The 14,787-nt window shown below is 44.4% G+C and overlaps 1 protein-coding gene across 4 annotated transcripts in view; it reads left to right on the top strand.

Annotated features, from left to right (window-relative positions):
• TASOR2 (transcription activation suppressor family member 2) overlaps window positions 1–14,787 on the top strand; it is a 1,020,110-nt gene that overhangs the window by 187,804 nt on the left and 817,519 nt on the right. For all 4 annotated transcript variants that reach the window (XM_078677333.1, XM_078677324.1, XM_078677320.1 and 1 more), the window contains exons 6-9: window positions 12,790–12,927; window positions 13,048–13,184; window positions 13,270–13,289; window positions 13,402–13,501. In XM_078677333.1, coding sequence (XP_078533459.1) covers window positions 12,790–12,927; window positions 13,048–13,184; window positions 13,270–13,289; window positions 13,402–13,501 — 395 coding nt within the window. The remainder of the gene's footprint in view (window positions 1–12,789; window positions 12,928–13,047; window positions 13,185–13,269; window positions 13,290–13,401; window positions 13,502–14,787) is intronic.

Genomic DNA, 14,787 nt, shown 5'->3' with positions numbered 1-14,787 from the left:
AGAGGGCATTTGAACATCAGAGCTGCTGCTGCCCCAGGAGGGGCTGTGATCTCGGGTGCTGTGCTGGTCAGGAGGTGCAGAGGGGGAAGGGCGCTTATCTGCGCCGCACGTCGCACGGGACTCCAGTGTCCAGGAGTCTGTGCGCCCCACCAGCTGTGCTGCGGCCCGCCCACCCGCCCACAAACACCTCATTACTGCTCGCGGAACCCGCTGGCGTGGATCCCGCTTCGTTCCCGAGGGCATTTGAACATCGGAGCTGCTGCTGCCCCAGGAGGGGCTGTGATCTCGGGTGCTGTGCTGGTCAGGAGCTGCAGAGGGGGAAGGGCGCTTATCTGCGCCACACGTCGCACGGGACTCCAGTGTCCAGGAGTCCGTGCGCCCCACCAGCTGTGCTGCGGCCCGCCCACAAACGCCTCATTACTGCTCGCGGAACCAGCTGGCGTGGGTCCCGCTTCGTTCCAGAGGGCATTTGAACATCGGAGCTGCTGCTGCCCCACGAGGGGCTGTGATCTCGGGTGCTGTGCTGGTCAGGAGCTGCAGAGGGGGAAGGGCGCTTATCTGCGCCGCACGTCGCACGGGACTCCAGTGTCCAGGAGTCTGTGCGCCCCACCAGCTGTGCTGCGGCCCGCCCACCCGCCCACAAACACCTCATTACTGCTCGCGGAACCCGCTTGCGCGGGTCCCCGCTTCGTTCCAGATGGCATTTGAACATCGGAGCTGCTGCTGCCCCAGGAGGGGCTGTGATCTCGGGTGCTGTGCTGGTCAGGAGCTGCAGAGGGGGAAGGAGTCCGTGCGCCCCACCAGCTGTGCTGCCGCCCGCCCACTAGCTGACGCCCTTTAAAACATCATTATCGACCGCCGCGCCGGACGAAGCCCGGACGAAGCCCGGACAAAGGGCGGACAGTCTGTGGCAGTCTGTGGCAGACAAGGGCAGGGCTGGGCCACCCCCCCGTTCATCCGGACTAGCGGACCTCTGGCAATCGTGACTAAGGCTACAGGGTGCCGGTTAGGCCTGGGGATCACCATGGCTGCCTATCAAAGTGTTTGAAAGAGGAGGGCTTGTTCTTATAACATATAAGATCTTAGATTGTATTGTAAAATGGGCAAAAGAAAGATAGTGGATGGGGTCATGATTCTACCAACCCAAAGGGAAAAAGGCTAAAAAATCCAAAGCACAACATGCTGCATCTAATTGTGTTCTCACAAATATTGAATTGATTGTAGATGAATGTCGGGAGATACTGAAGGGAGCCCCGAGTTTAGAAGAACAAGGTAGTCTAGATGCCATATTAAAGGGTGCTACCCAGAAGAAGAACAAAGTAATCCCGGATATATTTCTAAAAAAGATACCGGTTGTTAGTAGCCCCGTTGTTGAGATTCATTCCCCCCCCGTAACCTCCACCATGCCCAATGACATTCAAATAGCACAGGGATCCAACTTGTCTTGCATTGGGGAGGTTCTGCCTGGTTTAACAGAGCTTCCTGACTCAGGTGGGGAAAAGAGTGCAGGAGCTGAAGGGATTGTTTGTACCAACAGATATGCCGTCCTAGAAGGGGAGTCTAGAGAGTTGAACGATGTATTGCAACAAGATACTGGCGCAAGTAAGATAAGCGCAAAGAATACCGTAGACTGCCCTAGCTGTCAGAAATTTAAAGGGAGTATTCTAAAGAAAATGACATCTCTAGGAACGGATATTGCACAGATAAAGAAAATGTTGATAGATCTAATCAGCCAAGGGGCAAAGCAGGCTACAAGTGCCCCCAGCCATTACCTATAGCTACAACCTTGAGAACAGCTAACGCACCATCACAAGCAGCAATTAACCCCAAAACCATTGGATTGAGAGGCGCTTATGGCGCCCAACAAGCTGCGGAGAAGCCCAAATTGACAAAATCTGCAATTAAGTAAGTCAACCGATTAACAGGCCCCATATTAGTGAAAGAACAGGTGCCCAAAAATACATCCCAAACTGAGGCCATTAGCGCAGCAAGGGGGCGAACCAGTACTCATAAAACCTATGCAGAGACAGCCAAGCTGCAGGCTGTAAAGAGCAGAGCAAAGCCTGACAGTGGAGGGGGGGGGGGAACCAGAGAAACAAATTGGAAGAAGAAAAACCGCCACTAGGGGGGTCTAAAACTTTCATTGCCCAGAGCACTACAGCTTATACACCCAGTAACACTACCATCTACATGACAGGGGTACCGAGGCTTAGCCCAAATGTATATGAGAGTAGGGATTCTATCTGCAACAAAGCTATTCACTGGCTGCGACATGTGAGAGGGTGCAGGTCAGTCATCGGGGAAGACATTGTTAAAGTTACAAGAATATCCCTGTCTAGCTCTGGTACAGATTGTATCGAAATCCAGTTGGGCAACAAGGCACTGGCAGAAAATTTAGTGACCCTGGAGTATAGAACTTCCCCCCCAGCATAATCAAATATACAAATTAGACAGTCTCCTTTATGGTCAAAAGTCAGCCCTTATGACAACTCAGAACTCAATAAAATTGATTGACTAGGGAAAGATACGACATGTCTCAATGTACCTCTATCTCACAAATACCTATTAGGAATAACTGAGTATTTTCATAAACCCGCTGAAAGAGATATTGAGCCAGTGGAAGAGACGCTACCTAGTAAAGAGTTCTCGGGACTGACAGGAAAGAGCAGAGATTTAGAGTATATCCCACTAAGTGTAATGAAAGGGGGGTGCGAGCCCCAAGCTGCTACCAACTGCATGATAGAGAAGGTAAAAACAATTAATTTTGTGTCGTGGAACATAGCGGGTCTCCAAAAAAAACTGGATTGCCCAGAATGGAACCATTTTATTGAAAGATTCGAGATCTGCTTGTTCCAAGAGACATGAAGTTTGATTCCTCTGCATAAAAATGGCTATGCAACTCATTTTATCCCGGCAACCACAATAGGGAGAGGCCGCCCTTCAGGCGGTCTTCACATATGGAGTAGTGTGGCACTAAATTGGACTGTCTCAGTGCATAAGCTGCCGACAGATGATATATTATACATCTCACTCAGAGGCCGACACATTGCAACAACTATAGAGCTGTTCTGTGTATATGCCAGAGGCACACCGGGTGGCCAAGTCTCTCCCACGATAGCACTACTTGATGTAGCACTAGCAGATCTTCCTCCATTGTCTACTGTTATTGTAGGTGGAGACTTGAATTGCACATACAAACCTTTAGCTGAAGATGATTTGGTAGGATCCAGTGCAGAGGATTTAAAACAGTCTATTCCCCTATTAAATCTGGAACCTATTAAGAAATGGTCCCCAAGAGCGATACAACTAAACGCTCTAACATTAGAACACAATTTACGTGCCCTAAACGGGAGGACTCTCTGATGCAAAGGGGGCAAGGACGTATAACAGACTTAGCTGCCCATCGCGCACTGATTACATCCTATTGGATACCAGATCTTGGGGAATATTAGTGGGTATGGAGGTTACTCAATCCCAAGTTAGTGATCATAACCCACTCTGTATGAAAATCAAAGGGGGGATTGAGGACAGAGCGATATATGGCGCTTCAATGATTTTATTGAATTTACTTAAAACTTCCCATTGATCTCAATGTTCTATTGTGTTTAACTTGTGTTGCATATTGCAACAACTGTATCTATTGCATTTAAAAGTCTATTGCTATTTGAAAGTATTCAACTGTAGCATCTCATTCTGAGAAAATATTTTTATACCTACTTGTGGTTCTAAAATAAAAGAACAATATGTTTTTATATACCAAACAATTGGCCTAGAGTTCAGTTCTTGAGTGTGTGAGACCATTTGCTGACTGAGTGTGTACAACAAATGCTTTACACTGTCCTCTGATACTGCCGTACTGCTCGACCAAGCTACCACTTTAGAGAACAAGGTTATATCTAACTTTAACCTCTGCCAAACATCTGGGGACTGTGGACTCTGTACCTTACTTTGGTGCAGTATATACAGAGCCACTTTCTTACACGGGCTCCTTAGTTTTTAAAGACCCACTGCTGATAAAGTTGTGATGGATTATAACAAACACAGGACCGTTTACAACGTAACAGACGTATCCAGACGTCAGGGTCTTTGTCTTGTGATATGGCATAATAACTTGTGTTACCCAAAAATTTAAGAGCGAGAGAATAAATTGGTCATCCCTTTTATCTCTGGGAGAAATAACAATCCAGAGATGGTAATTAGGGATCAATTATCCTGGATTGGTGAATCAAATTAGAAAGTCTTAAAGACTGTGGTCCCCAAACATTCACTTATGGTTGGATTTCAAACCAGTACGGAGGAAGAATTGAACCAACATTGTACATGTGAAATTTGATGTAAAAATATCTCCGGGAAAGGCCATGGATGAACATAATTTTGTTGTGTTTTGTGGAAAATGTGCATTTGTGTATATTGATGATTGTTTGTTGAAAAATTGGTATTAAAGCAACGCCAATGGCTAGGTTTGGAAATATATGGTTACAGCATGTTTTTTTAGATACATGTTGCCATAATTAATTTGGATGCCTTTTCAGACACATTTAGGGTGTTTGTAATAAGAAATAATGTTTAAAAGATATTCCTGCACTCACTTTTTTGTTTGTTGTATGGTTCGTTAGCCCAAGAGTGGCAGTAACCATTGGGCATCCCTCTATTATTTAGCAGAATATTATGAAGCAGCATCCGTATTAATACAAAATGAAGTTATGGCCTACATGAGGCCTAATTTAGCATAAGTGAGAAAAATACAGTCCTGCATATTCCAGCATTATCATTTTAATTGCAGCAGGTACATTTTAATATGCAAATGATTTAAATCAGAAAATAGGTTTGTCAAATATATAGGGGTTAGAAATGCTACTTCCCACCTAACCATTGATGTAAATAAAGTTCCATGAAGCATTGCAATGCTGTGGTAATCACCATGTGATTACCATGTTGTAATGGAGGGCAACGTTTTGCATGGCATTGTACCATATTGACATTGTGTCAGTGCTTCCTTGGATTACTTTAATGCCTGCTTTATCCTGGAACTCTCTCAAAGATTCAAACGCCTGACTTATTTGGTGGGTCACATCCATTACCTTACTTTCACGACTTCTTAACTGCTCTTTATTGGAGCCTGTGGTCCCTCTTCCGTGATCTCATCGTTGATTCTTCCCCTTGTTTTCACTCTGTACCTCCCTACTGCGACTCTGACTTCCATCCCAAATCATGCTTGCTGTAAATTCACCAGCCCTAAACTCACATCTTCCGTAAGCACTGTCTTTATCTACCTAACAGCAGATGTCTACAAACTCTGCCAGCCTGTACATTCGTGCCTCTTTTGACCGTTGATGAGGTGGTTTCCTTCAGAACATTTGCCCTTATACACTTCCGGTCTAATACTACTTGATATACAACTTAATCTAGTTGATGACAAGAAAATCAGGAAGAAAGATTAATCGTTGGTTTCATTTCGAATACATAAACACCTAAATCCTCTCTCTTGATTACCTCAAGATATACAAAAACCTGACGTATCTTTTTTGGAGACCAAAGAGGCAAAAAGACTTTTCAAATTAATTTACTGAGTCACGGAAAAAGTAAAATACTCTTCAAACATACACCAGAGAGAAAGACAAAACAACTAAATCCAAGAGACAAAATCTTCTTATAATATTAGCTAAAACTTTTGCCTAGTCAATAGAGCAGAAAACGATTGTCAAAAATGAGAGGTGCTAGAAAAGTGCTCATGTGCGAGGTGAGTGGAAACAGAGAAAATCAGAAAAGAGACAGTTGGAGATCATGGTATCTTAAATTTACACAGACAGCACTGGTTTTAACCACGCATATGCCTCAACCATGCATGCCTTTACGACGAAAAGGCATATGCATGGTTAAAGTTTTCACGGTAAAACGCATGAGTTGTAACGACGGCATTGTAAAGGCATGTGTGGTTCTGTCATACAACCTAGATATGTATATCTCTATCTCTGAAGCATTTTGTTTTTGTCTGAACAGTTGTATAAAGATTGAACTCATTGTTCAGTCGGGGTCTATCTGTGGTTGATGGAATGTGAACTTGGCTACCCATGAAGTGTATGTTATAGGGTCGATGTTGCACATAACACAGATTTGTATGTCTGATGGCATTACTTATGGTTCCTATTATTACTTTTTTGTACTTACTTTCAGACCTATAATGCCGTACTGTTTTATGGAGCGATGTGTCCAAAAGAAGCTTAGATGATGTATCAGTGATGTCATCAATGATGCCATATAACATGCCATGAGTGATGTAATATGTGAGGTCATACGCAGTGCATGGCAGGAGAGCAAGTTATAGTTAGCTCTGCTAACTAAAACTGGGGAATGTCCTTTTTAAAAAATTTTTTTTTTTTTTAGTTCAAATCCTTATGTTTCCACTTGCATTGTCCCCTAACTATAATGTCACTTTAACTTTTGTTTTGTTTTCCAGGCTGCCACCCGGAGGCCAAATGTAATAAACATATTAAAAAAAGGGGGATAGGACCGAGCGTCCCCACTCCCCGTGCCTTAAAAGGCCCTAGTGACTCCCTCCGCTGGTCCAAATACAATAAAAATGGGGAAGGGGGACCGCACGGCCACCTCCTTGAGCCTTACAGGCCTCGGGGACCCCACCCCTGGGACCACATATCATATCAAATAGGTGAGGGGGCCATTTTGATCCCTTCCCCAAGCCTATATTCCCGGGGCCTCCATTAATTATAAGTGGGTGCCCCGGTGCCCACCATTCACCACGTTGGTGATCGTGGGGGGAGTCCCAGGGCCTCTATGGCCTCTGCATGCTCCCTGCATGGTGCGGAAGCCGACATTGCTCTCTTCCGGAGGTCGCAGCTGTCTATGCTTGCTCCCTCTCAGTGGGAGCAATATTTGTTCTCTTTCCCTGCCCACATCAGTGCGGGCAGGGAAACAGTATACAAGTCTGCTATCAGCTGGCGGGAGCATGTTTAAATATCCCATCGGCTGGGAGCAGACTTGTATGTTTGCTCCTGTTTGGCGTGAGATTTAAAAATACTCCAGGCAGACGGTAGCAAACACGTGTCCCTGCCAATGGTAGTGTAGGCATGGAAACTACTATGGCCTGAGCTCCCCGGCACACAATCAGTGAGCCGGTCCCGGGTGATGGGGACCCAGGGCCTTTTTAAAACTCGGGGAGGGGGCATCTGTGTAGTCAGATCTCAGAGGTTGAGAATGCTCCGCTGGTTCCTTGTGCCATAACCTCACCCCTGCCATCCCTCATGCCTCCCACATCCCACTCCGCATCCAAACCTACTGACTGGGGGTGATCACTATCTTTTCAACTATCTGTTATAAGCACTGACATGCAGGTCTACCTGGCATTTCTAGTTTAAGTTTAGTTACCAATGGGTTAGAAAGGACAGGAAAACAGAAAGCAAGGTAGAGGGTCAAGGCACAGAAGAACCTGGGTTACTAAAAGAGAATGGATCAGAGGGGGCAGGCTAGAGCATGGACTCACCAAGATGCTTTGTTATTGAGCTCTGGAACTGGGCCTTCCAGCATTAACAATAATTTCATAATAAATTAACAGAGAGATATGAAGTAAAAAACAAAAAGCTACATTCTCATAGCATTTAAAAGTGTGGATGGTCTCTCTGATCTGAAGTTTAAGTGGATTGAAACGTCCCTTTCCCCCTCAAAACCTGATCAGTTCAAGATGGCCGCATTGTAGTGTGAGTGACCGGCACACAGCTAAGAAGTGTAAGACAAAGAAGGTGATTAGGCACGGACTGCCAGACTGTTGAAAGTTGTGTTTTAGGAAACACGCTGTAAAATGAACGAAGTATGTCAGAATATCTAGCCAAGAACGGGAGTTGGAATCCTGAGCAGTAGCTTTGGTATGCCTGTGCTAGGTCAATGGGGAGGACAGAGCAACAAAGGCCCTTCTCTGCAGCCTAATAACTGGCTGCTTGATGATGAGAGGGAGCTCACTGGAACAGCCCAAGAAAAGAAAAACCGAGGGACCAGGTCCAGGCTAGATATGACAAGGGAATAGAGAGGGATCAGCACAATAAGGCGAAACAGTGAAGGAAATGTTACAGGCCACAGGCACCAACAAGTGTGGGTCTGGACCTGCTGCTGAAATGAATGAAGGGTGCAGAAAGTGTCTCTATGGTGGCAGCACTGAGGGGCTAACAGCAGATGATGTGGAAGGCCCTCAAAGTTGCATTTAATGCTCTTAGAGAGCTGGAATGCAATTTGCACTACCCACAAGTCCAGTTGTGGAACAGGTGTGATTGCTACCATTTAGGAGCTAACCAAGAGAAATAGAACAGCGTTCTAGCTTAGACTGAACTGGCCCACTGCGATGATGGCTACTCGCAACACAGAGTCAAGAAAATTGTCTAGAGTAGAACAAGTTCACAAAGGGGTTCCCCCAAACAGCTATGAAATCCAATAAAAACAACCTGAGAAAGACCAATTTATAACAGACCTCCTCACCTTGCAGAAATTCAGGCAAAGTAACAGAGTGGAAGAATCCACCTCCCAGACCAACATTCGACCTCAGGTAGCTATGGCATCCTATAAAAATAATCCAAAAAAAACTAACCAATAACAGACCTCGTGACCTTGCAGAAATGTGTCTGAAGAGATGGAGTGGAAGAATCTGCCTCCCAGACCAAAGATTAGACTCAGGCTTCCACACATCTGCTGGCCCCCTCAATGAAAGCGAATATCAGCAAACTGCTACAAGAGTTTAAGAAAGAAATATAAACCTTTTTCAGGACTTTTATAAATCGTTGAGAGACTCCAATCTCACATTGCAAAAGCTTGAGTCATGGCTAGAACAAGCAGAAAAAGCTAAAACTATAAAAGGGACATACACATAACAACCTCAATGAGCAGATCACGTTCATCAACAATCATCCACTATGTGGGAACGGACTGATGATGGAAAAGGCCATAGTTGGACAAACAACATACGTATCAGAGGGTTTAACACTGAAATGACTGAAGCCAACATAGAAAATGCATGTGCAGCAGTTATTCATTAGCGTTTAGTAGGTTCCTGAGATGATCCTAGACAGTATTAGCTTTGTGTACGCGGCCTACCAACCAAAAAAGAAATTACCTCCAAATACACTGGCGTTTTCAGTATTTAAGAAAACATTTTGGGAGCTGCCAGCAAAGAAGGTCACATAATATTCAACAGTGATGATATTCAACTATTCCAGAAAGTGTTGCTCGCTACAACAGAAATGAGAGAAGTCACAATTCATCCCCAAAAGAAAACACTTTATTATGGGGTTTGCTGTTTTGCTTGAGTTTCATGTTGAATGGTAAGTCGCACACTGTAAGGACTGAAAAGACAGTGGTGATCCTGAACACTCAAGATACACAGTAAGGCCTGTCTAACTGCAGCTAACCCTCTATGATCAAATAAGAATGGAGGCGACAACTCATCAATAAAGAACGCAATCTGATTCAACAGCTCCATTCCAACACAAGGAGATGATGGACGGAGCGCCGAAACTTTTCAGACACTCACACCCAACCCCAGTCAGAGATCTGGGTTGAATCCATCATCGTTCTTTAGCTCACTTCGCCACCTCAGTTCAGACCCAGCTATATACAAATAAGTCTTGACCCTTTGCCTCATGGGAACAGTCCAGCCCGAACTGCCAAGCCAGGTCTTCCCTGAACTGGAAACAAGCACCCTGGGACCAGTTTCGGGGTAACACACTCATCAGCCATGCTAGCTTGAATCCAGTGGCAAAGTGAGCAAGGCACCCACATCTGGGCATACCCTGCCAACTTAGGGCGAACAATGCAAACACAAGGAGTTGATGGACGGAGCGCTGAAACATTTCAGACACTCACCCCCGTCACAGATCTGGGTTTAATCGATCATCATTCTTTAGCTAACTTCGCCGCCTCAGTTCAGACCCAGCTATATGCAAATCAGAATGAAGGAGACAACTCATTAAAAAAAGAACGCAGGTCGATTCAACAGCTCCAACAACAGAGAGAGACCTACTTCCCTACTTCTCAGATTATGGATGAAGCATCCTCTTCAGAAATCAGATCCTTATGAACAATGTCATTTACAATGAATTAATACCTTCTTGGAAAACTTCACGCTGAACATATCAAGTAGCAATGCCAGCAGGCATGACCCAACAATTATGCAAAAAATCTCTGTTGACCAACGTTCCCCAATCAAGGGTCTGCAGCCCAACTACGGAGCTGATTTCCACATGTTGTTAAACATGCTATTGCATGCTTTATTATTTTTTCAAAAAGTGTTAAAGTGGTGTGGAAGAGGACCTCGCCCAAAAAGGAATTTCCCAAATTATCCCAGCCTTAAAAACCAGAATGCAAGGCATCCTCCGGGAACAGTGTCCCTCTAGTGCTGTATCACGGTATGCGACCAGGCCTGCAGCACCACTTTGGTATCTGGGGGAATATCACTTGGGGGCAGAGCCCCTGTAAATGTAGTGCTGAGGATGCATGTCCTTCAAAGCCAAGAGCTCAACTCTATACTCTAGATCTCCTCTAGGTTTAAACAGCCATTCATTAAGGGTAAGGAGGCGCCTGCTGTATAGCAAAATAGAGGGTCAGCCACTGCCACTCCCCCGTCATATGTGGATTTGTAGCATTTAGCCATAGAATACCTGCGCGCTGGCTCTATGGCAAACCACCCAAAAGCAGCCAACCCAGGAGGGGAGCAGGCATCCCCTCCCTGGGCCAATTTTGACCCCTGGGACCCTATCCCACGGGCCCAGCCTAATTTTCTTTTCGGGGGTGGGTTACATGGCCCCCTCTACAGGCCGTTTTGGCCCCAGGGACCCCATCCCCCGGGAGCCACCGCTGAATTTATGGGGGAGGCGGGCACACAGCTCCTCTCCCTGGGCTGTTTTCGGCCCTGGGGACTCCATCTCCCGGGCCCCAGCCATATTTTGAATGGGGAGGAAGCCCACAACTCCCCCTCTACGGGGTGATTTCTGGCCCTGTGGACCCCATCTCCTAAGCGCGGCCATATTATAAAGGTGGCACACAGCCCCCCTCCTCGGGCCAATATTGCCCGCGGACACCAACCCCCAAGCCCTCTATGTTTCTAAATCGGGAGGGGAGGATGCAGCTTTCCCCCGGACCAATATCGGTTACGGGGACCCTATCCCCCGGGGCCTGGCCCATTAGTAATGAGGACCCCATTCACCAGGACCCGGCCGATAATTAATGGGTGAGGTGGCCAAATGGCAGCCCCAGCTGGCTCCCAACCTCCAGCGGAAGCTGGCATTGCTCTCATCATCATCGAGCAGCTAAAAATGCTGCACCCTGTGAACGCCATTTCCTTCCGTTTCCCTGCGGGCTTTAGTGCAGGCAGAGAAACTGATGAAAAGTCCACTCCCAGCAGGAGGGGGCATTTTTCATGCTCCTGCCCACTGGGAGTGGGCTTAGTGTTTGCTTTCACTTGGCAGGAGCTTTGAAATTGCTCTCACCAAGCGAGAGCAAACACAGGTTTCCCTATGGTGGGCACCCCAGGACATAGCGGGAGCTGGACCTGGGGTCCCCATTATTAAAAGCATGGCCAGGCCCTGGGGAATATGGTCCCTTGGGCCAAAATCGACCCTGAATCACCCCTCCCCGTTTTTTAGATCTACCAGGCCCTGGGAGATATGGTCCCCGGGGCCTAAAGCATGAAAGGTTGCCGCGTGCGCCCCTCCCCTTCATGTACTAAATAATTCCTCCCACCGCGGACCTGGGGGCTAGTGAAAAAACAGTGCGGGAAACTGCACTTGTTTTTTTCCCATTTTCCAGTGGTTCCTCCGAGAAGTTGGGATAAAATTAGAAAAAAACATTTTTTTGGGCACCCGTCCCCCCCCCTGCTTTAAGAATGAGAGCAGAAAAATGTCTCACTAGATTTCAGAAATTGTTAAAAACTTCCCTGTTTTCTTCTTTTTAGTGAGGGACTTTGTCTGGTCTATCTGAACTCAAACTAGCCCCGGGGCACACTATTTTTTGGGTTTACTGTGCGCTCTACAAATATATATTGTATCACAGATTACTTAGTTCCTCATCAACATCAAGATAAAGTCTCAATATCAATTGATGGGGTAATGAACTTCGAACACCTTAAAAAAAGTCCTCAGAACTCTGACAGCAAGTGGCATTATAGCTAACGCTTTCAAGTGTATTCTAGCTTTGAAGGAGGTACAACATAAGGGTTATAGTTTAGGCATTGGACTCCCAGCTAAAGAAAGTAGAAACTCTTGTGGAAGTGGTTTTACCCATCACTGAAAGGGAGGTAGGAACTTTCCTGGGCTTTGTTGGGTACTATAGATGCTTTATGTCCAAAAATTTTAGACATTTCCACCTAATGATATGCTGAAAAGCACGGCTCTAATAAAAGTAAAATTAACTGAAGTATCAGGTGTGGCCTTTGCTTCTTTCAGCTCTAAAATATCCGGTATTCATTTGTCTCGATTTTAAACGTCCTTAATTTGCAGGCTGATATAGCAGGCGTCACATTAGGTGTGGTTCTGTCCTAAGAAATGCCTCATAGGATTCACATGGTTGTATACCTTAGGTATCAACTCCTTTCCTATGAGATAAGATGGTTCATGACAGAGAATAATTCCTGGCTTAAAATAATCTTTGTTGATTCTTTGAATAGTGTTTTCTGGGCAGAAATGTCATGCTTTTCACTGAAAGTTTCATTTACTTTTAAGAATATATTTCAAAATATACTGCATTTCTTATTTAGCTAAAATAATGTTTGCCTATTTCCATTTTAATATTTTCCAGGGAAAAGTAAAAGTTGTACCTGAGAACTATACTACCAACTATACAGTTCCTTCGCCCAGTTATGATTGCCACATGTCTGCAAAGAATAGCAAGGTTTCAGTCAAAACCAGCCATTTTCAAGCCTTTGAGTTAAATCAGGTAAAACATGCTTACATAGCAGTAAATTTTTCTAGTAATGAATGCGTTATTTCTTGTTGCATAGATAATTTTCAGCTATACATAGATTTAACCTGCTTTTCTCTGTCATTCTGTTGATAGTACTATGTGTACGAGTTGCATAAGGACAGTTTTGTTAAAAGGCCAAGACAAGTTTGTCCATATGTAATGCTGGTCTTCCAGTACAATGAGCATCTACAGACAAAACAACATAAAAGTGCAATTCCAGATAAAAACAGGTAGGCTGATTTCTGGTGGCTTTGATTGTTCCTGGTACCAGCGTCTGCTTTCTAAGCATCTTTTTTTGTTTTTTTCTCTCACCAGAATCACACGCAACACTGAAGGTAGGATTTAAGTACCAGTATTATTTATTTTTGCTCGTGACACATTAGTTGAAATTCGTTTTGACCATGGTTTTAATTTTACAATCTTTTTAACATTTTATTTTACTTGCAGAGTGTTACAGTGTGTGGAGTGGACAGCTTCTTATTCTTGGCCGGCCGTTGTGTGATGTTGTTTTCAAGTCACCCTATGGTGCTTTCCTTCCTACCCAGCTGTAAGTCTTCACTTCACGTTTTTAAGGTTACAGATGTTTTTTTCTTGATCACTTTTACCAATTGATGTATTGTCATTCCATTGTATTAACGTGTCATGGAATCCTAGTACGAAATGTAACCTCTGTATCAGCTTCATTTGAGGTGGCCTCAACCAACACAAAACAATTCAGCATAAGAAAGTGGAGTATTTTTAATTTTTTATGCTGCCTTAGAAAAAACAGAAGTTAGATAAGACATCAGAAATTCAGACTTCCATTGTCTTCATCCCCTTTGTGGCTTTCTTCACATTTATTTCATCATATTTCTTTCAGCAGTCGCATGACTATCCTCTCTCCACACATTTTACACTTTGTATTCCACTTTGAGAACCTAAGAATTAAGTAATTCCCACTTAAGAGTGAAAGAGATTTAAGCAGGCTCTAGTCCCCCAGTATTAGGTAATGTTAAGACACACCAGTAAATGGTTAGATGTGACAAATCGGGGATCTCCAGGGCAGATTAAATTACAGCATGCATTGTACACCCACCAGCAATTGGGATACGATCACCAAAACTTTTCTACTTAGTACTCTGGATGATTACTGGTTGAAGATGGACTTCTTAAATTCTGTGTAAATACAGATTGGAGGCATTTTGCACAGCACCAGGTTGTACTGAGAAATTAAAGAAGTAACATTTTGTTGATTAAAAATCCAAATATGCGTTAATGTAAAAACACTTAACACACTATTGCTTCACCCTGATTAGGCGCCCACCAGTTTCCACTTCTATTGAAGAAGTGTTAGCTTAGGGAACAATCATGCATAGTTTTCCTGTTATAACCCTGTCTACTTCTCTATCCATTCCACTGGCAGGTGAGAACAAGAACATGCTCCAAGATATTTAAGTGTGACAGAGCTTAAAACCAGTTCCTTGTCTTTTTACATTTTTCTCCAACTACTAATGGATTATTAGGTGTGTGCACATCAGAACTTATTTTGCTGTGTTGTGTCCGATGACATAGTTGGACTTGCTTAAAGAATGACCAGCCTGTTGGTAGTAGCTTTCTTTCTCTAAACCCCACAGGTCCTTTTTTTCCATGTGAAACCTCGCCCAGTCATTTCTTGCAACCGTTTAGTTGGAAGAGCTTGGATTTCCCAATAAATCATTATTTTTAGCGCTATTAACCACATCCCAGAGTCTTAAATGTTCCCTTGTTGTATTTCGGCATCATCAAAATTACGTATATGGAGTTTTCAAAGAGCTTTCATATCCTTTTCTAGGTAGGTGTAACTAGAATAACAGT

The sequence above is a fragment of the Lissotriton helveticus genome, chromosome 1_1, assembly GCF_964261635.1.
Source record: "Lissotriton helveticus chromosome 1_1, aLisHel1.1, whole genome shotgun sequence".
In the NCBI taxonomy this organism is placed as follows: domain Eukaryota; kingdom Metazoa; phylum Chordata; class Amphibia; order Caudata; family Salamandridae; genus Lissotriton; species Lissotriton helveticus.
This window is presented reverse-complemented; position numbering and strand designations above follow the sequence as displayed.